General features: G+C 39.5%; 1 protein-coding gene and 2 long non-coding RNA genes across 5 annotated transcripts in view; 2 read left to right on the top strand and 1 right to left on the bottom strand.

Moving 5' to 3' along the window:
* LOC138950977 (probable nuclear hormone receptor HR3) overlaps positions 1 to 8,934 on the bottom strand; it is a 56,772-nt gene extending 47,838 nt beyond the window's left edge. The window contains exon 1 of the mRNA XM_070322691.1: positions 8,646 to 8,934. Within this exon, the coding sequence (XP_070178792.1) occupies positions 8,646 to 8,664 (19 nt within the window). The 5' untranslated portion in view covers positions 8,665 to 8,934. The remainder of the gene's footprint in view (positions 1 to 8,645) is intronic.
* Positions 8,935 to 18,583: 9,649 nt separating this feature from the next.
* On the top strand, positions 18,584 to 22,451 carry LOC138950964 (uncharacterized). Of its 2 annotated transcripts, XR_011450895.1 has the most exons (3): positions 18,584 to 19,384; positions 20,175 to 20,265; positions 20,842 to 22,451. It is a non-coding gene; the product is annotated as an uncharacterized lncRNA (long non-coding RNA). The 2 variants fall into 2 exon arrangements; XR_011450894.1 differs by lacking the exon at positions 18,584 to 19,384 and having other exon boundaries at positions 19,853 to 20,265.
* A 300-nt stretch (positions 22,452 to 22,751) lies between these two features.
* On the top strand, positions 22,752 to 26,524 carry LOC138950962 (uncharacterized). Of its 2 annotated transcripts, XR_011450893.1 has the most exons (3): positions 22,752 to 23,458; positions 24,248 to 24,338; positions 24,915 to 26,524. It is a non-coding gene; the product is annotated as an uncharacterized lncRNA (long non-coding RNA). The 2 variants fall into 2 exon arrangements; XR_011450892.1 differs by lacking the exon at positions 22,752 to 23,458 and having other exon boundaries at positions 23,580 to 24,338.
* The last annotated feature ends 707 nt before the right edge of the window (positions 26,525 to 27,231 follow it).

Raw genomic sequence — 27,231 nt, 5'->3', positions numbered from 1 at the left:
TTTCAGTTGACTGAAAAAGGTTAAATGTTCTAAAAATCCTTTTTTCAACAAACATGAATTGAAGTTTGAAGTAAGCCTGTCCCCCATAACAAGCGTAGCCCTACCCATCCCCACCCCAGGGGGTCATGTTTCTTGCCCAATAAAACCAACCACCCCTGTAAACAGAATGAAGCTGAAAAGTACCTCAGCAATGAATAGCCAAAACATATATAGTATAAGAAGATTACAAAGAACACTCTTACCAACTCCTAGTCTTACAGGTTTACAATAGTGCAAATCAGCCAAGCATGGCAGGCCCTGCATGAGTGAATGCAGCGAAAGAAGAAACCGCAATATTCTTTCTGGAAGTAAAACTAAACGTAAAAGATTTAAGGAGAATAAAATAATTGTAGAGATCTGCCCCTACAAGTATGGTACAGTGGTACCTACGATGAAAGGCACTCTTCGGGACAGTCAAAAGCATCTCTTCATTGCAGGTGACCTGTCATGACAGGTATAATTGGGGCATTCAAGGGTGTCCTTTCATCAGAGGGGTTCAAGTTTTAACATGGCAGATACCAATGTACAACTAAGTGGTTGTCTTAGTACATATAAAAAGGTTTTGATAACGACAATAAAGGGAAAGTAGGGGTCTGCCCCTTGAAGCATGGTATTCGTAACACACACTTGGGGGTATGAAAGCATTGAAACTGAAACCTGTAGGTCTCTGTCAGTTTCCCTAACACAGTTAGAGGCTTCCACTGCTACAGTAACAACGGTACCAGCCTGTGAGTGTGAATAGAACTGTGAAAGAAAACAGTAGAACCTTCCACTCAGTGTCTAAATGCAGTCTACTAGTTCAACCATTATTACTGCTAACAAGAATGGCTCGCCAGTAGATTTTTTTTTCCAAACAACAGAATTCCTTATAAATAAAAAAATAAAAGAGAGAAAAACCTAACAAGGCAGATTTTGTAAAACAAGTATAATGCCTGGCAATTTGCACACAGCCTGCGGGTTGTGTTTTTCACATGCCAGGTTTAGGAGTACAACTGAGTAGCCAAAACAACTCATCATAAATCTTAGCACTGTGAGCCCCATTTTCCCACTATCATGATTGTAAACTGTGTAACTTTATGGGCCTTTGAAGCAAGATGTTTGTGATATGTGTGGGCATGCTGTTCACGCTCATGAATATCATTAATTTGGAATTGGAGACATCTTTTCTTCTTTATTTGGTGTTTAACGTCGTTTTCCGCAACCACGAAGGTTATATCGCGACGGGGAAAGGGGGAGAGATGGGATAGAGCCACTTGTTAATTGTTTCTTGTTCACAAAAGCACTAATCAAAAATTTGCTCCAGGGGCTTGCAATGTAGTACAATATATTACCTTACTGGGAGAATGCAAGTTTCCAGTACAAAGGACTTACTATTTCTTACATACTGCTTGACTAAAATCTTTACAAACATTGACTATATTCTATACAAGAAACACTTAACAAGGGTAAAAGGAGAAACAGAATCCGTTAGTCGCCTCTTACGACATGCTGGGGAGCATCGGGTAAATTCTTCCCCCTAACCCGCGGGGGATTGGAGACATCAAGGTTTGAAATTCATGCAGAGCTGCAACTGATGTCTTCAGGGCCCTTAAATTGTTTTACAGCTACATTCTATCCTCAGTCACAACATTCCCATCAAGCTTTACATGGTGTAATCCTTGCTAAGTGCTCTATTGCACGAAAGTTTACAAACCAGAATCATTCATTTCCGGAGTTGGTCTTTTAATGGACCAAGTTCTTCCCAAAACCTTGAAATAATTAAAAAATAAAACAACTAACACTGAGCTGCTGCTGTTACCACCACTACAGCTAGGATCAACACATAGAGGCACCCAATACAACAAGCTTAGTAACAGGTGCAGACCATACTGTACTGAAGTCTACTTGCAAGTATCATTGACATAACACCCGCCAGTGCAGTGCACACTTCAGTCCTACTGGCTCTGCAATTAATGTCCAAACCCTTCTATCAGAACTACCATCAACAATGATGTGACACACACTGATGTTGCATGATGCTATCATCTCCAACAACAGTTGTTAATGTGACTTCTATAGCTTGACAAAAGTAATAGAAGTTAAAAGTTCAACACTCTTTACGTAAGCATTCATAATAAAACAAAATCAAAAAATTCATTCAAAGTGAGCTCACTGTTATACATTTTCTGTTACCCCCACCCCCACCTGATTTAAGACTACCCCTCTTTTAAGTTAAGACCCCCCCCCCCCCCCCAAAAAAAAAAAAAAGTGTTTGTTCATAACCTCAGTAAATAAATTTACCTCCATTTTAGGAATACCTCTCTTTTAACGAGATTGTTTCAGCAGATTAAATGGTGGTCACAAAAGGGAGCTACCACTGTAATAAACAATTCCATATTCCTTCCCCTGCCCTCACTGGACTTGGAGGTTGAACAAAGGATCAGCAATGCTACAAGTATAACTTTATCTAGGTACAATGTATAGACAGGAAGCCAGAGACTCTCCTTTCAGTAACATAAAACCTACAGGAAGCCACAGACTCTCCTTTCAGTAACATAAAACGGACAGGACCCCATCCTCCTTTGAGTACTCAGTCAGTAAATCATAATACCTTTCTTCACCCACGAACTTGCAGCTGATCGATGCATTATAAAAAGGATCCACTTCTCTTCTGCAAGAAATTGGCCTCGTTAAAACCAGAAACTTCCTCGACAGAGACCATGAAACCAGGGTTGCACACAACTTCATCAATAAAGACGAATTAAAACAGCGGAAAGCAAGGGTGGGGCTGGAATCTTATTTCTTTGCACTATTTCATGTCTCTGCCACTGACTGACCTACAAAGAAGAAAATTGGTCAGAAGACTGCCCACATAAATAGAACAAAGTCAAAGACCACATTAATTCAACCAAGTCAAAGACCTTTCTCTTTTCCTTATTCCTGCGAAGTTGATGTCTCCCCTTCTTGTGAGGCCGTGTGCACTCATACAAGTCAGCTGATGCTTCCCTTTCCCCTGTATTGATCTGCCTCAGCTGCTTTCTTGGCTAATTAGACTACAGCCCAACATCCATGCAAGACTATACAATTTGCAAGTCAAACTGGATTATCTAGTCACAATGAGGAAAACGTAAGAGCATAAAAGCTACATCATCAATTTTCATGAACATAGAATCAAACAAAGAAACCTGTCAGAAAAGCAGTATTGATTGTGATGAAGATAAAACCCATGTTGCATTCAAAAGCACAAGAAGGAAACAACAAGAACGCTACACCATCACTTTTCATGAAAATAGAAACAAAGACAAAACATGGAGAAGAGGCAAATCAAGCCAGGTTTAGAGAAAAAAATGTCAGAAAGCAGGACTGACTTACTTAAAAAAAAAAAAAAAAAAAAAAAGGCAACAACTTCAAATTCGACAGCCGCACTTGCTAACAGACGAGTGAGGAAAATGCAAAATGAAGGCAAGTGCAAAAAACTAAGCTACATCATCAATTTTCAATTCATGGAATTGCTTCTTGGTATGACGGTTTTCAGTGTACGGCGTCAAAAACACATGAAATTGGAAACAAAGTCAAAGTAACCAGCACAAGACATGCACCGAGACAGCTAAAAAAAGAAAGCCACAGATTCAGAAGGCATTATTGATTGCTTCAGAAGGAACGTCAATTCAAAGAAACTCTTTCAAATCCAACAGCTATGCATAAGCTCAACGGCTTGACTAGAAAAGATTTAAAGCTGAAGAGGTCTCTTTAAAGTGAGAACATATATTCCAAGTGAAAATCATCACAAACCAGTTGGTCTCACCATCTCAGATCTGGCCAGGCTTGTACATATAGTATAAGCCCATCCCTCTACTTGGTCACATACCAAAATATAAACAATCCATCCCTCTACTTGGTCACATACCAAAATATAAACAATCCATCCCTCTACTTGGTCACATACCAAAATATAAACAATCCATCCCTCTACTTGGTCACATACCAAAATATAAACAATCCATCCCTCTACTTGGTCACATACCAAAATATAAACAATCCACCCCTCTACTTGGTCACATACCAAAATATAAACAATCTCGCTTCTCTCTAGACACACTGGAAATTTTTGTTTAATTAATAAACAAAATCCAACTCACAACAGAAAGCAAACAAACTGTTGTTTTTGGGTATGCGCAAAGTGGGGGGGGGGGGGGGGGGTGTCTTATGCCATCATAGTAATTGTACTAAACGCCTGGGACAGATCTCAGATGGCGAGTCGAACTGTATCATATCAGCGCTGACACGGAAGGAACACATGATTGTTCAATGTCGTTCAAACGCCAACTAAAGCAAAGGCTGATTCCCGTGTGTTACAGAAGACGTTAACTAAAATTTCACCTTTGGAACTTGAGCTGTTTGATGATGTTTCATCATTATTGAGAAAAGTAAGCACTTTTTCCACCTCTTATTTACCACACATTTTCCCCTTGCCCCTGCAAAGTTGGATAAGAGTTAAGACAGTCTTTCTCACCAGCAGTCGTTCATTATTTAAGACAGTCTTTCTCACCAGCAGTCGTTCATTATTTAAGACAGTCTTTCTCACCAGCAGTCGTTCATTATTTCAATCAATCAATCAATCAATATGAGGCTTATATCGCGCGTATTCCGTGGGTACAGTTCTAAGCGCGCGCAGGGATTTATTTTTTAATTTTTTATTTTATGCAATTTATATCGCGCACATATTCAAGGCGCAGGGATTTATTTATGCCGTGTGAGATGGAATTTTTTTACACAATACATCACGCATTCACATCGGCCAGCAGATCGCAGCCATTTCGGCGCATATCCTACTTTTCACGGCCAATTATTCCAAGTCACACGGGTATTTTGGTGGACATTTTTATCTATGCCTATACAATTTTGCCAGGAAAGACCCTTTTGTCAATCGTGGGATCTTTAACATGCACACATTTAAGACAGTCTTTCTCACCAGCAGTCGCTCATTATTTAAGACAGTCTTTCTCACCAGCAGTCGTTCATTATTTAAGACCGTCTTTCTCAACAGCAGTCGTTCATTATTGAAGTCAGTCTGAGTTTACATTTTAAAATAACAGATGCTCTGCTCTTTTCACATTTTACTTTTCTTTCATCATTCCAAAGAAACAATTGTCAACAAAAAATCACAGTCTAAATAAAATGTGTCAGCCTTTGAACATGAAAAGCTAGCTCCTACCACCATATTATTCTTCACACAGAACCATCATGATCTTGTAACACTGCTTCTCACAGACAAGGAGGGAGAAGGGAGAGAGAGAGAGAGATCTCGGTCTTCCATCTCTCAACTCCTAAGAATCTGATTCAACTCCTCCAAAAATCCATCAACATATTCAACCCATTCTCCTCCACTCAGCTGCATTATGATTTTTCTTCAAACAAAACCATAATACATGTACATTTACAACCCTTCCTAACCTAAACAAAGTCCCTGCTCCTACATTATTGTTCAGTCAGAGCCACCTTCCAGGAGACGGAAAAAGAGACAGAAGTTTTTCACATAAAGGTGACTTTAATAAAAACTCCTACATTTATATTCTTCAGTCAGAACCATCACACAACTCCTTTTGACACAGACGTAAGAGAAAAGGGGGGTGGGTGTGTGTACAGGGTGGGTGTGTGTACAGGGTGGGTGTGTGTGCAGGGTGGGTGTGTGTACAGGGAGAGAGTCTGTCACTCAAGTCTCTTACTATCAGAATCTAAATCAACTCCCCAAGAAACCTATCACCATGACAACAAAATTTTACTCCTACAGTCCCACCATTTTTCAGGGAAAAAAACATCATCAGAAAATACAATACCTCTTTACTGCTCTGAGTCTCAGAAGAGACAAAGAGGTATTAAGAGTAGAGAGAGAGAGAGAGACAAAAAACGACACAAAAGAACAAAAATGAGAGGAGATTAGCTGGCAGTGAAGATCAAAAGACCTCTCGTCTGACAGAGTGGACGGGTAATGACCTCAGACACCACACTGACCCTGAGTGTCGGTCAGGTGGGCGCTCACCAGACCGTGTTATGAAAACTGGGTTACTGGGCCACTGGTCAGCGCTCACCAGTACAGCTGCACTCTTAGCTAGCCTTCCGCGATTGGCTGAATAAAGAAGGCACATCGCTAACGGTACACAAGCACTTGTCTATGCCGTTTTCAGTGAATTTCACAGAATGTCTCAAGACATTCAAAACAAGAGGGAAAAAAAGAAACCATTGATGTTACAACATTTGTCTGAACATTTATTGTTTGGGCATAGCTCCACGCCTCACATACATTGTTTGGGCATATCCCTAAAACAAAGAACTAATGCTGTGAGGCAACTTTTGTAAGTGACTGAAAACAAAAGGTGATGAAGAACTGGAAACCCGGACTTGCCACCTCCGAGCTCAGAGCTGTTGCCTTGTTAACTCAATACCTCTGTGCTCAGAGCTGTTGCCTTGTTAACCTGTGCCTTCAGTGGAAGACTGTGCCTGGTTTTCTTTGCTATCAAAAACAATGCACTAGATGAAAACAGCTCTTGAAGTTAAAGCGATACATATGATACAGATTTAGCTGAAGTCTTGATGTTATTGGTTGTCTTCAGCTGTGTGACAAGCAGCCCTCCCCATGGGGTAACGCCAGGGATTATGTATCCATGGCAACACCCGATCATTTTTCATCATGTGCTGATGTAGTTTTTTCAGGTCACTCCAGGTCATGTGTACCATTTTCTACATGCGCCCAACATTAAGCAAGTGTTGCTATGTCTCATAAGGGATTGCATTGCAGCACCTGGATATTTACCATACGTTTACATATACAGTGCAAGTAACATCTGCACAAATCTAAAAAGATATATCAGCAACCAATCAAATCTACTGATTGATTTATCATTTAACATATTTCCCCCTGTATCATTGGATGATTTGTAACATTATCAGCTGATTTGAGTTTGACTGGTCGCGTGTGGTTGGCATAACAGTTAACACATCAAATTGACCAGATTTAATGATCCTGTTCCACAGTATTAAAACTATTGACATTGGTGTACAAAATAAAAGTAAGATACAACACTCCTCTCTCTTACTCTTACTATCATTCCCCTACTCATAGGCATTAGTTTGGAACATGCTTTAAACTATTTTGATTTGAGAGAGAAAAAACAAACATATCATAGCACATAGTAGTTAGTACTGATGATTTATTATCTCTTGACTAAATCGCAAAACAAAACTATTTTTAAAAAAAACTGACACTCCTTTTCACATATCGTCAGTGGCCTTCGAAGACCTCGTAACTTACATTTTCCCGATTTTCGGATTTTTGCATGGTTCCGTCCCTTGATTTTTTTCCTATCATCTGTGAAAAGCTTGTAACTCTATCTATTTTGCAAAGGTCTTTTTCCCCTGATTTTAAAAACCTCGTATTGCCGTTGGGTGTTGAGACATTAGCGACATTAGCGGGAAAACCTCGTATTGTCTGTTTGAATCCCTGCGAGTCTGTTGAAAATCCTCGTAATTGTTCCTTAAATTCAAAACAAAAAAGTTCAAAACAAAAAAGTGAAAACCTCGTATCTACACGTTTTGATCTGGTGAAGAGGAATTTGATTTTTAAAACACTCATTATCTCAGAACTATGATTTTGAAGATACGAGGTCTTTGAAGGCCACTGACGATATATAGTTTTATGTAAAACACTTAAAATACAATTCAAGACATTTCATCCAAAATCTGATTATCTGCAAGTTTGGGAACCTTATCGCTCATCACGTGACCGCTGTTAAAACCCAGCAAGGCTCGTGGTAGGAACATAAGAAATGTGCTCAACACATGTTGTGCTCACAGGCTTTTCTCTCCACTCCAAATCTATGAACCCTGGACTGCAAAGTCTGTTTCCTACTTTCCCCAGAACAATACCTCTACCTCTGGCCCCCATCTACATTCACTATTAACCGACACAACTCGAAACACAGCGACAATCAACACAGCTAAAATGTGGAAAACACTCTATAGCTAAACCTGTCACACCTTCTACGTCAAATCGACGCGTCGCTCAGCTGAAGGCAAAGTTTAAACGATTTTGATCTATCCGACCAGAGAAATGCCAAAACAAAATAACAGATCGTTGCAAAGCTAATTTTTCTAGACTAGACCACTAATTGCACGCACTGATTACATGTTTTCTCATTCAATCGGTCAAGAAATGGGGATCTGCGCAGAGTACAGCGGAATGATCGCAAGGTGGTTCACGTTGTCAAAAGGGGGTGTGTGGTTTCCTTCAGCGATGCACGCTCACCCAACACGCTGTCGCAGTCCCTCGTGCAAACATAATTCCACGATGAAACGATTATTTTAACAAATCACGTCAGCCTGTCCTCACGTGCAACCATGCAATAAATTTAGGAGCATTCACTGAAACAACTGGCAAAGTTTTGGTGCATAACATGGAAGTTTTACGTAACATTTTTGTCAAATAACACCAGGCATCATGCGTTTACATCAAGCAGCATTGCATGATTGCTTTAGCGCCATTTTTTTCTCCAACAACGCAACGAAAATCCATCCACGCACCCACCCCGAGAGAGAGAAACATGCAGAAGGGATTCCCAAAGCACACTTACCTTTCATATTGCCTGACATCCTTTCAGACCCGCATTCGTGAATTTAACCTAAATTCGCCGATTCGGCCTCAATATTTCGCTAACTTAGAATGGAACTTCCATGCGCTGGATAAAAATAGATTTGCTGGACTACTTTGGGTCACGTTTGCTTGTGTCGCATATTATCATGGTAGTCGCTTCCGCGGCAAGTTTTGCTCGATTCTTTCTTCAGATCTCCATTTTCGTAACAATGTTCTTGTAGTAACTATCCCGCAGATCTGTAATGATGCTTACCAAATGACAGAAGCAAAATAAGAACACTGACCTAAATGCTAAACAGTGGACTATTTTCCTAACTGGCGTAGGAGGACAGAGGGAAACCCGACCTATTTTTCCTGGGCTGACCGCCAGCCAGGCGAGCGAGACAGCACCGCGCGCACAACTCGCACACACACTCAACTGAAGCGTTTTTATTGCTGGGAAGATGTACAGGTGGTTTTTGAAGAAAACGGTACATTTACAGTACGTCGACTCAGTGGCAGATAGACCACTGGGTAACGTTTTGTTTTTTCAATAATTAAACGTTCCAATAACCTACAATTTTTTCTTTTTTTATTCTGAATTTTGGAACGTAAAAAAATCTATCAGGTGTTTTTGGATTTCTTTCTGTACATTCGGACATTATTATTTCTATATTGATTGAACTCCCAGCCATATACATGACAGATTTTGTTCAGTGCTATGTAGCAGATGCAAACAGGGTTTTCATTGAATATACACTGACTCTCTTTTGGCGAATTCGGTCACTGAGTTGGTCAAACTAAGTGACTTTCGTTTTCACGGCCTGTGACCTCAGTGTTGGACCAATAATGTTGGTCTCTGAATGTGTAGGCTACACTTGGCAATAGCTTTGGGCATGTGGAACCACTGACTCGAAGTCACCGGAGAGATTAAGCATTGACATGAACTCAGTGAAACTGAAACAAATTTCAACTTGAAAAGAAAAGACAGAAACTCGTTAAAGAAGTTTCTACCAGTCACAAATAATTTAACAGGGAAAGTCAGTATAAGCGGTCATACAGCTCGGTACTTGCAACATTTACTATCACCCCCTCTTCCTCCCAACTTTTACTAAACTGCATGCTGCTGTTGTTGTGTTGTGTCTTGTTTCCTTGTTTTTCTTTCTTTATTTCAGTTTTGTGTCGGTTTGTTTGTTTATTGGACAGTTTGCTTATTTTGCTTCATTTTCAGTGTTGGGTTGTTCAACTAGTGAACGACTTTGCAGCGTATCCTTATTGCAAACCGAACCAGCAGGAGTCAAGCGATGACACCAAGACTGGTTTTTTCATGGTCGTAATGACAACGCACCAGGCTGTACATTCAACACGCCTGTGAGAGATGACAGCAGCGCCTGTGACTGATAATGCCCAAAAGATTATGACGCCTGCTGTTCTCGTCGACCCGCAGTACAATTTTGCCTTCTAGTTTAAAAAGTGTACTGTACGAATAACTCAAGTTAAAAAAAAAATTGAGTATAATTATGCCTTCTAGCTACAAATGAGGGCCCCAAAGGGGGGGTATCATCACGATCACGGGAAGGGAAATTTTAGCTTTCACGATCACAGTTACCTTGATTTTTGTTTTCACGATCACAAACACCTTGACGAATAGAGGATCATAGAGTGATACAGCTGTGAAAAATGTACGTTGAAAATAAAATGCTTTGCAATAATGCCCATCACGATCACGAAAACAAATGACGATCACGATCACGAGACTTGATTTTTTTTGTCATCACGGATCACGGGCAAAGTCCCATCACGATCACAGAAATGAAAATTTCGACAATCACAGTCACAGAAAGGTCAAAAAACGCCAATCACGATCACGATTTTAAACCCTTTGCCAATTGGGGCCCTCTACAAATCATGAATGCACTGGACCCAAAACCGTGCTCAACTGCAAACAATCCTCCAGTACAATTTTGCTTTCTAGCTAAAAGTGTATACACTCAGTAACGACCGGCCAAGTGTAAAAGACGGAGCGGCGTTTAATTTTGCCTTCTACCCGTAAACGTGCACTGCCGTTCCGCTGACAACTCAATCATTGTACAATCCCTGCCCTGAGAAAAACCTAACTTTGCTCTGTAGCTAAACGGCGTTAATCGGCTGCACGAACAATTCGAGTGTAAAAATCGTTAAGTACTTGCCTTCTAGCCCAAAACGATAATATAGGAACAACTGAAGTGTAAAAAGAACACGAGTACATTTTTTTCCCTTTAGCTTAACTGTATTGTAATGCATTTAATAACTCACAAGTGTAAACAAAATCGAAGAGTTCAACAAGATTTTGTCTTTTATCTAAAACTGTACTTTACGAAGTGTAAACTTTTTTGTGTTGATTAGCGGTGCTGTTGGGAGACAAGAGGGAAAACAATTCAAAATAAAATATAACAAGTCGCGTAAGGCGAAATTACTACATTTAGTCAAGCTGTGGAACTCACAGAATGAAACTGAACGCACTGCATTTTTTCACAATGACCGTAGTCTGCCGCTTGTGCAAAACGGAGTGAAACTGACGAGCCTGTTCAGCGCGGTAGTGGTTTCGCTGTGCTGCATAGCACGCTTTTCTGTACCTCTCTTCGTTTGAGCTTTCTGAGCGTGTTTTTAATCCAAACATATCATATCTATATGTTTTTGGAATCAGGAACCGACAAGGAATAAGATGAAATTGTTTTTAAATCGATTTCGGAAATTTGATTTTGATAATAATTTTTATATTTTTAATTTTCAGACCTTGTTTTTAATCCGAATATAACATATTTATATGTTTTTGGAATCAGAAAATGATGAAGAATAAGATGAACGTAAATTTGGATCGTTTTATAAAAACATAATTTTAATTACAATTTTCTGATTTTTAATGAACAAAGTCATTAATTAACTTTTAAGCCACCAAGCTGAAATGCAATACCGACGTCCGGCCTTTGTCGAAGATTGTTTGGCCAAAATTTCAATCAATTTGATTGAAAAATGAGGGTGTGACAGTGCCGTCTCAACTTTTACAAAAAGCCGGATATGACGTCATCAAAGACATTTATCGAAAAAATGGAAAAAAAGTCCGGGGATATCATACCCAGGAACTCTCATGTAAAATTTCATAAAGATCGGTCCAGTAGTTTACTCTCAATCGCTCTACACACACACACGCACACACACACACATACACCACGACCCTCGTTTCGATTCCCCCTCGATGTTAAAACATTTAGTCAAAACTTGACTAAATATAAAAAGAGCATGCTGAATACATGGAAATAATCTTGATTTAATAAGCATTCACTCGCGCACACACACGCACGCATGCACACGCACCACCGTGGCTCACGCAAACGCACACACAAACACATACACACACACACACACACTCACACACACACACTCACACACACACACACTCACACACACACACACTCACACACACACTCACTCACACACACACACACACACACACACACACTGCACACACTGACACCCACCACCCCCGGTCCGGCCCGGCCACACCCGGCCACACCCACACCCAACCACCCCCCACCCCAACACACACACACAAAGAAAAAGAAGAAGATTATGTGTTAGTGTCGTTATGTGTTGGTTGGTGGTCTTCGTGTGTCTATAATGTATGCGTGGACCGCATCCCAGTCTGAACCTTTTATTATGTTAATCAAGTCCTCATGAAAAGCAGTCATAATGTCTTACATTACACTACCAGTGTGTAAAAGGTAAGTGCATTCGTCTTTAGACAAAAGCGGGAAATGCACAAGCAGAAGGACAGTATAATTTAAAATCTCAGGAACGAACCAGGCAGTGCATACAAATGTCAGCCTGAAATCTCCACAGCCACACAGACCTGTCTTTGTTAAGGTTTGTACTCACAATGAGAGCATCCACAGCCACACAGACCTGTCTATGTTAAGGTTTGTACTCGCAATGAGAGCATCCACAGCCACACATACCTGTCTTTGTTAAAGTGTAACTAAACAAGCAAAAAGGAAAAACGTCGTTCAGCAACCTTTACACTTTGATATGAAGAAGGGCCTCATATACTGTCGAACTGCGAAAAAAAAAATTTTTTCTCTCACTCGGACACTGTTTGACGGACATGTGAAGTGCGCGCCAGGAACGACAATCTTCTTAGTTTACCTGATTAATGCCCTTAATTTTTGGTTCTGGTACTTTCAGTTCCGGCTGTTGTCATCAATCTACCAAAATAAAAGATCAAACGGAGTTTTCGATTTTTATTTCATGGTTCAGAAAAATATTGCTTATTTTCTGAAGTCAACCGTTTTAGCGAATCTTTCTTTGATTCTTAAAAGTCATTTCAGATTTTTGAAAAATAGTTAACGGTTAGTAATTACCAATACATCGTAAACAAACATATCGATTGGTTTTGGTAAGAAGACACAAGTGCGATGAATGTGGTACCAGTATTTTTGTGGTAAGTAAGGATGCATTTCTTTGCTGTAAGCACATTTACAATGCACATTTAATCTGTTTAGCAACATAAACGAAAGCATGGTACAGTGCCGCTTGTTTGTGGTCTATCTTTTCGCGGCAGATGCGTAACAATTAGGGTCTCAGTTGGAAAAAGCTGCTCGGAACCAGAGCAGATTTGGCTTGGGTTCTTTGAGTGTGAATGATCGACGAGTGGCTTGACATTTTTAACAAATCATTACTTGTAGCCTACTTGAAACCATCATCTGTTTCTGAATTTGTCATCAGTTATGATTGAGCAGTCTCATAGGAATCGTCCATAAAATGTTAAACCGAAAAAGGGCAGACGATTCTGAATCACACAGGCTGCTGTACAAAATCAGATCTAAAACGATATTTTGAACTGCGACGTCTGCGTAAATGCCCCGTAACAAAATACCTTGTCCTGGTCATGTGTATACACATCAGCTTCTATTGGGAAGATCAGTATTTTATATTAATCACAAATACAAGATTAGAAATAGTTCTGAAGATCGCCTTTGATTTCAGTTTCAGCGGCAAACTAGCAGATCTGTCCAAACCGGCATCGTTTCATGGTTGAAACTTGAATAATCCCAAATAGATCTGAGTGGGGGTAAGTTTTATAGTATTTCAATTTTTTACGGCAGTTTTATTTAAAGATAGTGTAGTGGATGTCTCTGGTGAAGACTACAGTTATATGAATTTTTTTGTTGTAATATTAAAATGATTGTTCTTTATTTACACAATTGAATAATTTGTATTTATTTGTTTGCAGATGACGGCATACTGAGTGCTCCAAGAACATACGCCTGCTGGCATTTTGTGTCTTTTCTGAAGACGTCGAGGCAAGCAGAAGTCACGGTCCTGGCCACACACACACAATGACATGAACAAGAAATGATATTTTTTCATGGGCATATCCAGTATTAAAACTTTATTACCATGCAAACGCAACGATAAGAATTTAGAGAAGGTCATCGGTCACACACACACACACACACACACACACTGGGCGGATCCGGCCTTTGTATTCTAAGTGACGATTTTGGAAAGAAGTTGGCTAATTAGTTTGCTCAGGTTGCGCCAGATCTATCAGTTGTCCTTGTTGTGATTCAAATTTTTCTTCTTAATATATTTACTTTTTTGGAAGGTGTATTAGGGGATGTTTCTTGGCTCGGATTGATCCATTTTCCTTGTTTTTATCAACATTTGTCGGACCCCCCCCCCAAGGAGGTTGAACGCTTCGCGTCTTCAACTAAACGCTTTGCATCGTGTCGTCAAATTGTCCCAAAAAGAAATTTGGAATCTCCCCCTTAAAAATGATGTGATCCGCCCCTGCACACACACAAACACACACAAATAGAGAAGTAATAAATGGATACAGTTTTTCTTTATTTAAATTACAATCAGATGTGGTCGTAGAACAGGCACTGTAAACAAAACCTAGCATGATATACCACTTGTGTGATGTTTCGGTCAATATCTTTATTTTCCTTTCAGAAATACATTGGCGTTTTGAATGTCAAGGGAAGTGATACAAATGCTGCAGCGGGCTATCAAGAACGCGAAGGCAAACAAGGTAAATACCTACTTCTGACATTAGTTTACTTATTAACTCTTTCTATACTGGCCATTATCTCCCCAGTCTCTCCCCAGAAACTGGCCATTTGCATGGGTTTGCAAAAAAATTCTCAAAAATAAACAAAACAAGATGCAGCCTTCAAACTCATAGGTTTTATTGTAAATATATGGCTAAAACATATGCCAAAGTTTGGTTTCATTGTTGTGAAAAAAAATAAAAATATGATGTCCAGAATTTATGGGTATATTTTACGCAATACGAACAAGGGGGTATGTATTTTGACTTAGAAGCATTTTTTCTTATGAAGGCTCTGTTTGCAACAAAACTGTTTCTGTTTACTTGTATGAAGATTGTGCTTACACAAAAACATAACAAATACAAACTGATTTTCCATTTGGTGGTCATGTAAGCATTGTGAACATGTCCGAAAAATCTGATCACACACCATGTGGTCGACATGCAGACCTGAACGGCCAGTGTATGGTGGCAGAGTTGGAAAATAGGAAAAGATGCCAATCCTTCATCAAAAACCGAAGAAAATCGTCATTGTAATAAGTTTGCTTTATTCTAAATCAAACGACTAGGATAGATGACAGACACAACGACAAACACATTCAATTCTATGTAAAACATACACAATGCTCACGTTAACAAGCTGGCCATAACAATGTGCCCATCGTGCATGAAGTGTGGCTTTGGTCGGATCAGTAGCCGTGCTTTGTCTGCGATACTAAACATGAAATTTTGTTAAAGCGACGATTTAGCAATGTTGTTGTTGCTGCTGCTGCTGTCTGTTCTTGTCACGACATCTCGTTTTTTTCCCTCCTGATTCTGAGAAGAAGCTGTTTAATTGTGATATCAGGCCTAGGAACCCCTGATTTTCACTTGGAGCATTCTCAAAGAAACTTAGCGTATGTTAAGAAAAATGAGTGTTCTCCACACTTTGTCTTTTGTTGTTCGTTGTCGTTGCATGTCTACCGTTCCACAGCCACCTACTATAGCTGATGGGGTCTATGTCGACCAAAAGAATGGGATTCACTGTAGGTCGAGTTCCTGTAGGTGGATTCTCTGTATACCTAAGACTTTAAAATTGGCAATCTTGTATACAGGGAATACCACAGGGTGTAGTTCCTGTAGCGTTTTGCTAATATCAATGAAAGTCACGTGATGCTTAGCGACATCGTTAGAATTTGATGTTTTTCGATCTTTTTTTTGATATTTCTTAGAAATTCGAGTATGGTTTGCAAGTTTTATTGAAAAACTGCACCCTGTGGGATTCCCTGTATACTAGATTGCCAATTTTAAAGTCTTAGGTATACAGGGAATCCACCTACAGGAACTCGACCTACAGAGAATCCCACTCTTTTGGTCGACATAGACCCCATCAGCCCTACTATAAGTGCAAGTGTTAAATGACGTACTATTTCCACAAAAGACTGCTTGCAGAGAATCATGTGATGCCAATGACAGGTAAGGACATGTGGTAATACATACTACGTTTTGGAACCAGGGAAAATGCAGCACAAATTATTTATCAACCAAATTGATTGACTTGTGCACCACGACAAAAGTTTTCTTTGATCCATAAAAGGTCTTTTGCCAGAAAAATTGCTCTGAACATCAAGTACCCTGCAAGGTGTCACACATTTACATTATTGAAATAAAAAGAAAACACACCAGTAACCAGGTTAGGTACGTTAATATCTATAATCAATATCTCGGCACGTTACTGCCTTCTTCGGGATGGTAAGCTGAACATTATTGAACAAAATAATCGGTTTAGATTGTATACTTTGATTCCTGAACGAAGAAGCAGAGGTACTGCATACAACTAGGACTGTAATATCAGCTTTTGCCTGAAACACACACACATACACTTATAAAATTAATGCAATGTCATTGTATGAAGCCAGAACAATCACTAACTTACATAGTTGGTCACACAATTACCCATCACTGAACAATACATCGAAGTCGGGTGGATTCAATGACTAAAGCAGTAAAGGCTTTGAAAAAACCCTCATCACAAAACATCCCCCCCCCCAAAAAAAAAAAAAAAAAAAAAATTTTTAAATAAATAAATGAAATAAAACAGGTTGTGTATATAGCGCAGTAAACACCATGCAGGTACAAGCAAAGATTTGACAGTGATTATCCTTGTTTTATATAGCACACATTTTCTAGTTTTGATCTCTCTCTCTCTCTCTCCCTCTCTCTCTCTCTCTCTCTCTCTCTCTCTCTCTCTCTCTCTCTCTCTCTCTCTCTCTCTCTCTCTCTCTTACAGGGGTCAAGCACGATTAAACACTTCAAATCGCAGCTTCGCAAATATCTGTTGTCACGAACAGTTACATTCTGAAGCTGTTTCTAGCAAGAATGCATTGCCGCTATCACTAACCTCTATATATTTTGTTGATTATGATAATGATGTCGACGATGATGATGATGATGATGATGATGTTGATGAAGTTGTTGTTGTGTGTGTGTGTCCGTGTGCGTGTGTGTGTGTGTGTGAGTGTGTGTGTGTGGGTGTGTGTTTGTGTGTGTGTGTGTGAGTGTGTGTGTTGTATTGAGTGCGAACGTGATTGCAGGCATGCGGCGCGCGTGTGTGTGCGAGTCGAATTTTCTTTTCCTTTGTATTATCTTGACATACATGTACATTTCAATGTTCTATTATGCATTATGTAGTCGTATAGGTAATGTTGTAGTTAGTAATACTGTATGATTGCGATTGACAATTGTCCTTTTATTGTCTTTATCTTTATGTCTTAGTTTAGCAGGGACAGATTGTAAGACTAGGCGTGAGCCTAAAATCTCCATCCTTGAGTAATAAAGTTCGTTCGTTCGTTCGTTCTCTCTCTCTCTCTCTCTCTCTGGAAAGTAATTTATTGACCTGTGGGTTATTTGCGTTTGTATACACATTGGTGATTCGTAAACTATGTTGAAAGAGATTGTCAAACAATATTATATGGGGTGTCTTAAAAAAAAATGTATATCAACAAAATCTGTCATTATTATCAGGCACACGGTTTTAACAAAGCTATGTCACGGAATGCAACATAAGTGGCTTAAAAAGTCGTGTTTTTGTGTGTGCAGGATATTCGCTAGGACAGGACCTCAAGCTGAACCAGCACAACAGCGATGCATTCTTCCATGGCTTCCACAAAAGTCTTTCACCTATAGCGGGCATTGCATACAGATAAATTCTTTAGACCAATTATACCTCTGTTCCCATGTTAAACATGGAATAATTCTGGACAAATGCGAGGACGTTAGCTTTTTTTTTTATCTTATTTTTTTTTATCATTTTACTTATCATTAAAACTTGTTTAGATTTCGATTCGTAAACCATTTACAGTAATCCTTTGTTTTTTAACTTTGTTCATCTTACCACAGTCACTTCGTTGTTTAGATTTATCATTAAATTTGTTACCATTATGCAGGAAAAATGTAGAATAAAACCAGGAGAGCTTTCGGTAGAAGATATTTCCTGTGTCAAAAGTTAATGCTTATTCTGATTGATGGGTGCTCCAAACTAAGTTATTTTGACTGCCTTATTCGAATTCATTTCCAAGACAGGGCTGAGAAGTGGAGAAGCTTAGGAGAATATCGTAAAAATTGTCTGGATGTTTATGCAAAACTTTCGAATATGTCAGATTTTACTTTAGAGATTTTAAATACTGTTAACTGACAGAAATGCTATAACTTCTACACCAATTGACTGGATAACTTCATATTCAGCATACTTAAACTTGATTTTATGCATGTGCAGTTCACAAAGTGGCAAATTTTTAGGTTAAATTATCTAACTTTTGCATCACCAATGACACCAACGCTTTCGTGTCTGAGGATTGCCCTGAACCTAGCTGTAACCAAACACTGTACAAAAGGAAGACGTGGAACTTGCGAAGAAAATGCGAAAAAGTGTTTGTGGGTTATCGTCCCTAGTCACATGCTGGCGGCGAAAACAAAATGGCGGATCGCGTAGGTACCGATCGCTTGCGTGGTGGTGGTAAATTGTGCTCGGCTTTTTGTTGCAAGAACGCCCGTTGCAAACAGAGCTGCTTCGGGAAAACTTTCCACAAGTTCCCTAAAGAAAAAAAAAGGTGGGTTGTGCAGTGATTATTTCATCAGGTTTACCTTCTTCAGAATGAGAATGAATGCAATGGCTCGAGTCAACTCACTCAGTACTCAGTAGACTACAGGCTGTACAGCGTCAGCGAGTACTTACGACTGTGAGTGTGAGTCAGCAGTCAGTACAAAACAACAGTTTACACTTGATGACAAACTACCCGTGGGCATATTTGCCGAAACCTTTATCAAACCTTGCTTACGGGAAAACTACAGTACAAAGGTACATCACTCATCCGTTTTGCGTTCAGGCAGAGCGTTAGATTTAGACTGAAGATCTGATTTAGCTTTTTTTGTCTTTCCTTTTTGCTTAGTTTAACAATAACATTGTTGTTTTTATTGTCAAACTAGGTGCAGAATATGGATGCAATTCACAAGGCGAGAGGACTTTGAAAAGCTGCAGCCAGCTGATGTTCAAGGTCTCAAGCTTTGTACTGATCACTTTGAGGCCAACCAGTAAAACAATCCTGCAGAGAGGATCACTTGTGTGGAATGCTGTCCCGACATTGTTTGCAGTGCCCAATCCACCACCGAAGGTTATTTATTTATTGGTTTTAGGTTTTTGCAAATCAAAGAAGCACACTAATAAATGCAGGTTGAGTAATGACAAGTTTGAGGCTGATGTAAGAATTGAAAAAAAACAGCATTGTTCCCATCAAATAATGCCTGTTTGCATTTAGCGCAAAATAATGATAAGGCCAACAAAAAAAAGTTACTTATTTTGGATTGACGTCTTGATTATGATGATATGATGAACTTATTTTGCCAAAAAACAGCCCCAAATGGCAAAAAAAGTATAGGGTCGGCGTCAACAACAAAAAAGTTGTATGTTTCTGGTCACCTGACCCCTACCTATGTTTTCTCGATGACCCTAGACTTTTGTTTTTGCATTTTCAAAAATAAAAGGGGTATTCGAAAATCACTTGTTTTCCTGTTTTTCAACAAAATAAGTTAAAAAGATGGTTTAAAAAAAAAAGTTTAGAAAAAAAATCTCCACCTTTAGTCATGTTAGGCCACAAAAAAAAGTCTGTTAAAGGTAACATAGGCCCCCCCAAAATAGCGTCGGTAGGTCGGCTTTTTATTTTTGTATTTTAGCCATCTGAATATTTTAATTTTATTTTTTAATGCCCCAAAAAAGTCTAGGGCCGGTGGGAAAAAAATAGGGTCGGTCCGGATATCGTAAACAGATTATTTTTTGTTTTGCCTTACCAGAAACATACACTTTTTTGTGTGGCCTAAGACCAATGCCATGAAATTGGGAGAATTGTTTCATTGGGACTGGGTGTTGGTTGTGAGTTTGTCAGTTAAAGAGCTGTGCATTTGCAGGTTGCTAGTGGGAGGAAGCCACCATCGCAAAGGGTAGCTACAAATGAAGCCAGCACCGACCTGTCGCCTGATGCACAAATTGTTCAACCAGGTAAGAGATTTTTAACCATGAAGAACACCCTGACATCAAAAAATGTTTAAACCCATCCATTACATAGTTGATAATTGCTGTATAGGGTGACGGGCGCTGTGGCGGGGTGGTAAGACGTCGGTCTATTAACTCGGAAGGTCGAGGGTTCGAATCCCGGTCGCGGCCGCCTGGTGGGTTAAGTGTGGAGATGTTTCCGATCTCCCAGGTCAACTTATGTGCAGACCTGCTAGTGACTTATCCCCCTTCATGTGTACACGCAAGCACAAGACCAAGTACGCACGAAAAAGATCCTGTAATCCATGTCAGAGTTCGGTGGGTTTTAGAAACACAAAAATACCCCGCATGCTTCCTCCGAAAGCGGCGTATGGCTGCCTAAATGGCGGGGTAAAAACGGTCATACACGTAAAATTCCACTTGTGCAAAAAAATGAGTGCGTGTGAAAGTTTCAGCCCACGAACGCAGAAGAAGAAGAAGAAGCTGTATAGGGCGGATGCATGGATGAATGAAATTGTACCTGTAGTTCCCACACGTAAAGATGTTATTTTATGTGTTTTGTGTGTGTGTTTTCTTTTTTAGATGACATTCAGGCGATCCTGGAGGACATAGGATGTAAAGCATCAAAGTCGTCATCCTCCCCATCCCCTCGTGAAGCGGAACTTTGGCAGAAGGTCAACAAACTGAGGAGCAAGGTTTTCCGATTAGAAAAGAAAACGATGGAACCCCGTGTAAAACGAGCGAGTAAATTAGCCAAGCCTCCCAAGAAAGACTTTGTAATAGAACAGTTGTCTCATATATTATCAGGCGAGGCGAGCTATTTTGCCATTTATGCCTGTTACATATTTACCGGTTATCTGCTGCTGTGTCCAATCCTGGCAGAGACGGGAACGCATGTTACCAAGGAGCCGAAGGAGAGTCAATGAGATGAGAGAATGTGATTAACAATTGCCAACTCTCTCCGTACAAAGAGGGTCCAAAGTTGTATCAAAATATAGATGGTCGGCAATTCAAAATAAAAAAAGACAATAGACAAAACATGTACTTCGGCTCATAGAGCCTTCTTTAATTTTTGACTCATTAAGTCCATGCTCCGAGAGTCCTTTTTTTAATTTTGAATTGCCTACCATCTATATTTTTATACATTTTCAAAAAGATTCAACAGTCACCTTCCGTTATTCTTGAACTTGGCTATCCCAGCCTTACCTCAACATTCGATATTCCTGTGATATTTTTGACGTAAAATCAATTTTTACTGTAAAACTCTTCGGCAAGAGGATTGGTCCAAGCAAACAAATGATAAACTTGTTAAGATTTTTCCTGATATTTCCGATCAATTGCCTATGGTTTTATTTAGCTAAAAGATTCAAACGTCACACCTATGACTCATGGCTATTTTTAAGGGGGGAGTAGCATCCCTGGTGTGTTGTTTGTGATGTACCTTTTAGTCTGTTTACAGTAACATAGGCACACAAAAAGAGGGTCGGTAGGTCGGCTTTTCTTAATTTTTTTTTTTATAACCATCTTTTTAAATTATTTTGCAAAAAAACAGGAACAAAATTGATTTTTTTTTTCTTTTTCTTTTTCTCCAAATGCCAAAAAAAAGTCTAGGGTCGGCGGGGGAAAAATAGGGTTGGTCGGGATACCGTAAACAGACTATTTTGCTTTGTTTTGCCTAAGCAATGACTAACAAACTTTCTTTAGGGTCTGACATTGTATATACTATACAATTTTTGGGGTATTAACTAAATACATGTATACAGTTTTTGATTCCTTTTATACTTTTTCACAAATTAGCTCCTCTCCCCCCCCCTTTTCTTTTTGTAGTCTGCCCTGGGGGCGGGAGGTCTCCCAATTTCGGTTTCTAGGGTCACCTTATGCTTCCATATGAGCTGAGAACTTAATTTAAAATGGGCCTCGATTTTTTTTTATTTGTATTTTGTAATTGTGCCTTTGTCCAGTCACATGATTTCACTTTGTACTTAAAAACTTGGCACTGTCATCATTTATTGCTATTTATTGTTCAGTTGTTCAGTATTTATTGCTATTGGGCATCAGTTGTTCAGTTGCCCTGTTTCGAATGAGCCATGCATGCATTATGGATGTGTTTAGCGAATTGGGATACCTAAAGCAATGTAAAAGAAACAATGTGAAGCAAACATATAGCACCAAATAAAATAACCGAATCAGAATGGAAACTTCTTCGGTGTGTGTGTGTGTGTGTGTGTGTGTGTGTGTGTGTGTGTGTGTGTGTGTTTGCTGTTTTAAATACCGAAAATGTGAAAATAAAGCAAGTCACAGCATGAGAAAGATCGACTGTACTAGTCATGACAAAGCAGGAGACAGCCTGGTCAGCATGTAGAAAAGGGGAATAACTCGTATTTAGCCATTCTCATTTCTAAGCATGCCCAATGAGGAAGTTATCGACGTGGAACTTGCGAAGAAAATGCGAAAAAGTGTTTGTGGGTTATCGTCCGTAGTCACATGCTGGCGGCGAAAACAAAATGGCGGATCGCGTAGGTACCGATCGCGTGCGTGGTGGTGGTAAATTGTGCTCGGCTTTTTGTTGCAAGAACGCCCGTTGCAAACAGGGCTGCTTCGGGAAAACTTTCCACAAGTTCCCTAAAGAAGAAAAAAGGTGGGTTGTGCAGTGATTATTTCATCAGGTTTACCTTCTTCAGAATGAGAATGAATGCAATGGCTCGAGTCAACTCACTCAGTACTCAGTAGACTACAGGCTGTACAGCGTCAGCGAGTACTTACGACTGTGAGTGTGAGTCAGCAGTCAGTACAAAACAACAGTTTACACTTGATGACAAACTACCCGTGGGCATATTTGCCGAAACCTTTATCAAACCTTGCTTACGGGAAAACTACAGTACAAAGGTACATCACTCATCCGTTTTGCGTTCAGGCAGAGCGTTAGATTTAGACTGAAGATCTGATTTAGCTTTTTTTGTCTTTCCTTTTTGCTTAGTTTAACAATAACATTGTTGTTTTTATTGTCAAACTAGGTGCAGAATATGGATGCAATTCACAAGGCGAGAGGACTTTGAAAAGCTGCAGCCAGCTGATGTTCAAGGTCTCAAGCTTTGTACTGATCACTTTGAGGCCAACCAGTAAAACAATCCTGCAGAGAGGATCACTTGTGTGGAATGCTGTCCCGACATTGTTTGCAGTGCCCAATCCACCACCGAAGGTTATTTATTTATTGGTTTTAGGTTTTTGCAAATCAAAGAAGCACACTAATAAATGCAGGTTGAGTAATGACAAGTTTGAGGCTGATGTAAGAATTGAAAAAAAACAGCATTGTTCCCATCAAATAATGCCTGTTTGCATTTAGCGCAAAATAATGATAAGGCCAACAAAAAAAAGTTACTTATTTTGGATTGACGTCTTGATTATGATGATATGATGAACTTATTTTGCCAAAAAACAGCCCCAAATGGCAAAAAAAGTATAGGGTCGGCGTCAACAACAAAAAAGTTGTATGTTTCTGGTCACCTGACCCCTACCTATGTTTTCCCGATGACCCTAGACTTTTGTTTTTGCATTTTCAAAAATAAAAGGGGTATTCGAAAATCACTTGTTTTCCTGTTTTTCAACAAAATAAGTTAAAAAGATGGTTTAAAAAAAAAAGTTTAGAAAAAAAATCTCCACCTTTAGTCATGTTAGGCCACAAAAAAAGTCTGTTAAAGGTAACATAGGCCCCCCCAAAATAGCGTCGGTAGGTCGGCTTTTTATTTTTGTATTTTAGCCATCTGAATATTTTAATTTTATTTTTTAATGCCCCAAAAAAGTCTAGGGCCGGTGGGAAAAAAATAGGGTCGGTCCGGATATCGTAAACAGATTATTTTTTGTTTTGCCTTACCAGAAACATACACTTTTTTGTGTGGCCTAAGACCAATGCCATGAAATTGGGAGAATTGTTTCATTGGGACTGGGTGTTGGTTGTGAGTTTGTCAGTTAAAGAGCTGTGCATTTGCAGGTTGCTAGTGGGAGGAAGCCACCATCGCAAAGGGTAGCTACAAATGAAGCCAGCACCGACCTGTCGCCTGATGCACAAATTGTTCAACCAGGTAAGAGATTTTTAACCATGAAGAACACCCTGACATCAAAAAATGTTTAAACCCATCCATTACATAGTTGATAATTGCTGTATAGGGTGACGGGCGCTGTGGCGGGGTGGTAAGACGTCGGTCTATTAACTCGGAAGGTCGAGGGTTCGAATCCCGGTCGCGGCCGCCTGGTGGGTTAAGTGTGGAGATGTTTCCGATCTCCCAGGTCAACTTATGTGCAGACCTGCTAGTGACTTATCCCCCTTCATGTGTACACGCAAGCACAAGACCAAGTACGCACGAAAAAGATCCTGTAATCCATGTCAGAGTTCGGTGGGTTTTAGAAACACAAAAATACCCCGCATGCTTCCTCCGAAAGCGGCGTATGGCTGCCTAAATGGCGGGGTAAAAACGGTCATACACGTAAAATTCCACTTGTGCAAAAAAATGAGTGCGTGTGAAAGTTTCAGCCCACGAACGCAGAAGAAGAAGAAGAAGCTGTATAGGGCGGATGCATGGATGAATGAAATTGTACCTGTAGTTCCCACACGTAAAGATGTTATTTTATGTGTTTTGTGTGTGTGTTTTCTTTTTTAGATGACATTCAGGCGATCCTGGAGGACATAGGATGTAAAGCATCAAAGTCGTCATCCTCCCCATCCCCTCGTGAAGCGGAACTTTGGCAGAAGGTCAACAAACTGAGGAGCAAGGTTTTCCGATTAGAAAAGAAAACGATGGAACCCCGTGTAAAACGAGCGAGTAAATTAGCCAAGCCTCCCAAGAAAGACTTTGTAATAGAACAGTTGTCTCATATATTATCAGGCGAGGCGAGCTATTTTGCCATTTATGCCTGTTACATATTTACCGGTTATCTGCTGCTGTGTCCAATCCTGGCAGAGACGGGAACGCATGTTACCAAGGAGCCGAAGGAGAGTCAATGAGATGAGAGAATGTGATTAACAATTGCCAACTCTCTCCGTACAAAGAGGGTCCAAAGTTGTATCAAAATATAGATGGTCGGCAATTCAAAATAAAAAAAGACAATAGACAAAACATGTACTTCGGCTCATAGAGCCTTCTTTAATTTTTGACTCATTAAGTCCATGCTCCGAGAGTCCTTTTTTTAATTTTGAATTGCCTACCATCTATATTTTTATACATTTTCAAAAAGATTCAACAGTCACCTTCCGTTATTCTTGAACTTGGCTATCCCAGCCTTACCTCAACATTCGATATTCCTGTGATATTTTTGACGTAAAATCAATTTTTACTGTAAAACTCTTCGGCAAGAGGATTGGTCCAAGCAAACAAATGATAAACTTGTTAAGATTTTTCCTGATATTTCCGATCAATTGCCTATGGTTTTATTTAGCTAAAAGATTCAAACGTCACACCTATGACTCATGGCTATTTTTAAGGGGGGAGTAGCATCCCTGGTGTGTTGTTTGTGATGTACCTTTTAGTCTGTTTACAGTAACATAGGCACACAAAAAGAGGGTCGGTAGGTCGGCTTTTCTTAATTTTTTTTTTATAACCATCTTTTTAAATTATTTTGCAAAAAAACAGGAACAAAATTGATTTTTTTTTTCTTTTTCTTTTTCTCCAAATGCCAAAAAAAAGTCTAGGGTCGGCGGGGGAAAAATAGGGTTGGTCGGGATACCGTAAACAGACTATTTTGCTTTGTTTTGCCTAAGCAATGACTAACAAACTTTCTTTAGGGTCTGACATTGTATATACTATACAATTTTTGGGGTATTAACTAAATACATGTATACAGTTTTTGATTCCTTTTATACTTTTTCACAAATTAGCTCCCCTCCCCCCCCCCTTTTCTTTTTGTAGTCTGCCCTGGGGGCGGGAGGTCTCCCAATTTCGGTTTCTAGGGTCACCTTATGCTTCCATATGAGCTGAGAACTTAATTTAAAATGGGCCTCGATTTATTTTTATTTGTATTTTGTAATTGTGCCTTTGTCCAGTCACATGATTTCACTTTGTACTTAAAAACTTGGCACTGTCATCATTTATTGCTATTTATTGTTCAGTTGTTCAGTATTTATTGCTATTGGGCATCAGTTGTTCAGTTGCCCTGTTTCGAATGAGCCATGCATGCATTATGGATGTGTTTAGCGAATTGGGATACCTAAAGCAATGTAAAAGAAACAATGTGAAGCAAACATATAGCACCAAATAAAATAACCGAATCAGAATGGAAACTTCTTCGGTGTGTGTGTGTGTGTGTGTGTGTGTGTGTGTGTGTGTGTGTGTGTTTGCTGTTTTAAATACCGAAAATGTGAAAATAAAGCAAGTCACAGCATGAGAAAGATCGACTGTACTAGTCATGACAAAGCAGGAGACAGCCTGGTCAGCATGTAGAAAAGGGGAATAACTCGTATTTAGCCATTCTCATTTCTAAGCATGCCCAATGAGGAAGTTATCCTTCTTCCCATTGTAGTTTCTTTGCTGTAACTGCATGCTTTCTTCAGGTCATCGATAGCCTGGGGGTTGAAGGGGATGTTTTTACATGCTCAGTCATTCAAAATAATCAAAAAGGTAAAAGCCTGAAGGGTTTAAATTAGGTAAAAATGGCTACCGCTCAATGTCAAAACTCGTTCTGTTTAGTCGACCCCCGAATTTGGAGAAAAAAATTAAAATTGCACAAAAGTCAGACCATTCAATTTACAAAATTGCCACTTACTGGAAAGGCAGAACATAAACTGAAGATAATGAATACCATATATAAAATAATTGGTTCAACAGATGCAGAAGTAATTTGTATGGTTGTGGGTGTCCTTTTTAGGGGGGGTCAACCCTGTAGAAGAGACGATTTTCTTTAATTATCAATCCGTAATATATTGTTTGTTATGCATACAAGATTAACATTGACAAATACTTCAAGACTCCTCATTGATCTTAA

The sequence above is a fragment of the Littorina saxatilis genome, linkage group LG16 (genome assembly GCF_037325665.1).
Source record: "Littorina saxatilis isolate snail1 linkage group LG16, US_GU_Lsax_2.0, whole genome shotgun sequence".
NCBI classification, from domain to species: Eukaryota; Metazoa; Mollusca; class Gastropoda; order Littorinimorpha; family Littorinidae; genus Littorina; species Littorina saxatilis.
The sequence above is the reverse complement of the archived record's forward strand: the minus strand, read 5'-3'. Positions and strand labels throughout refer to the sequence as shown.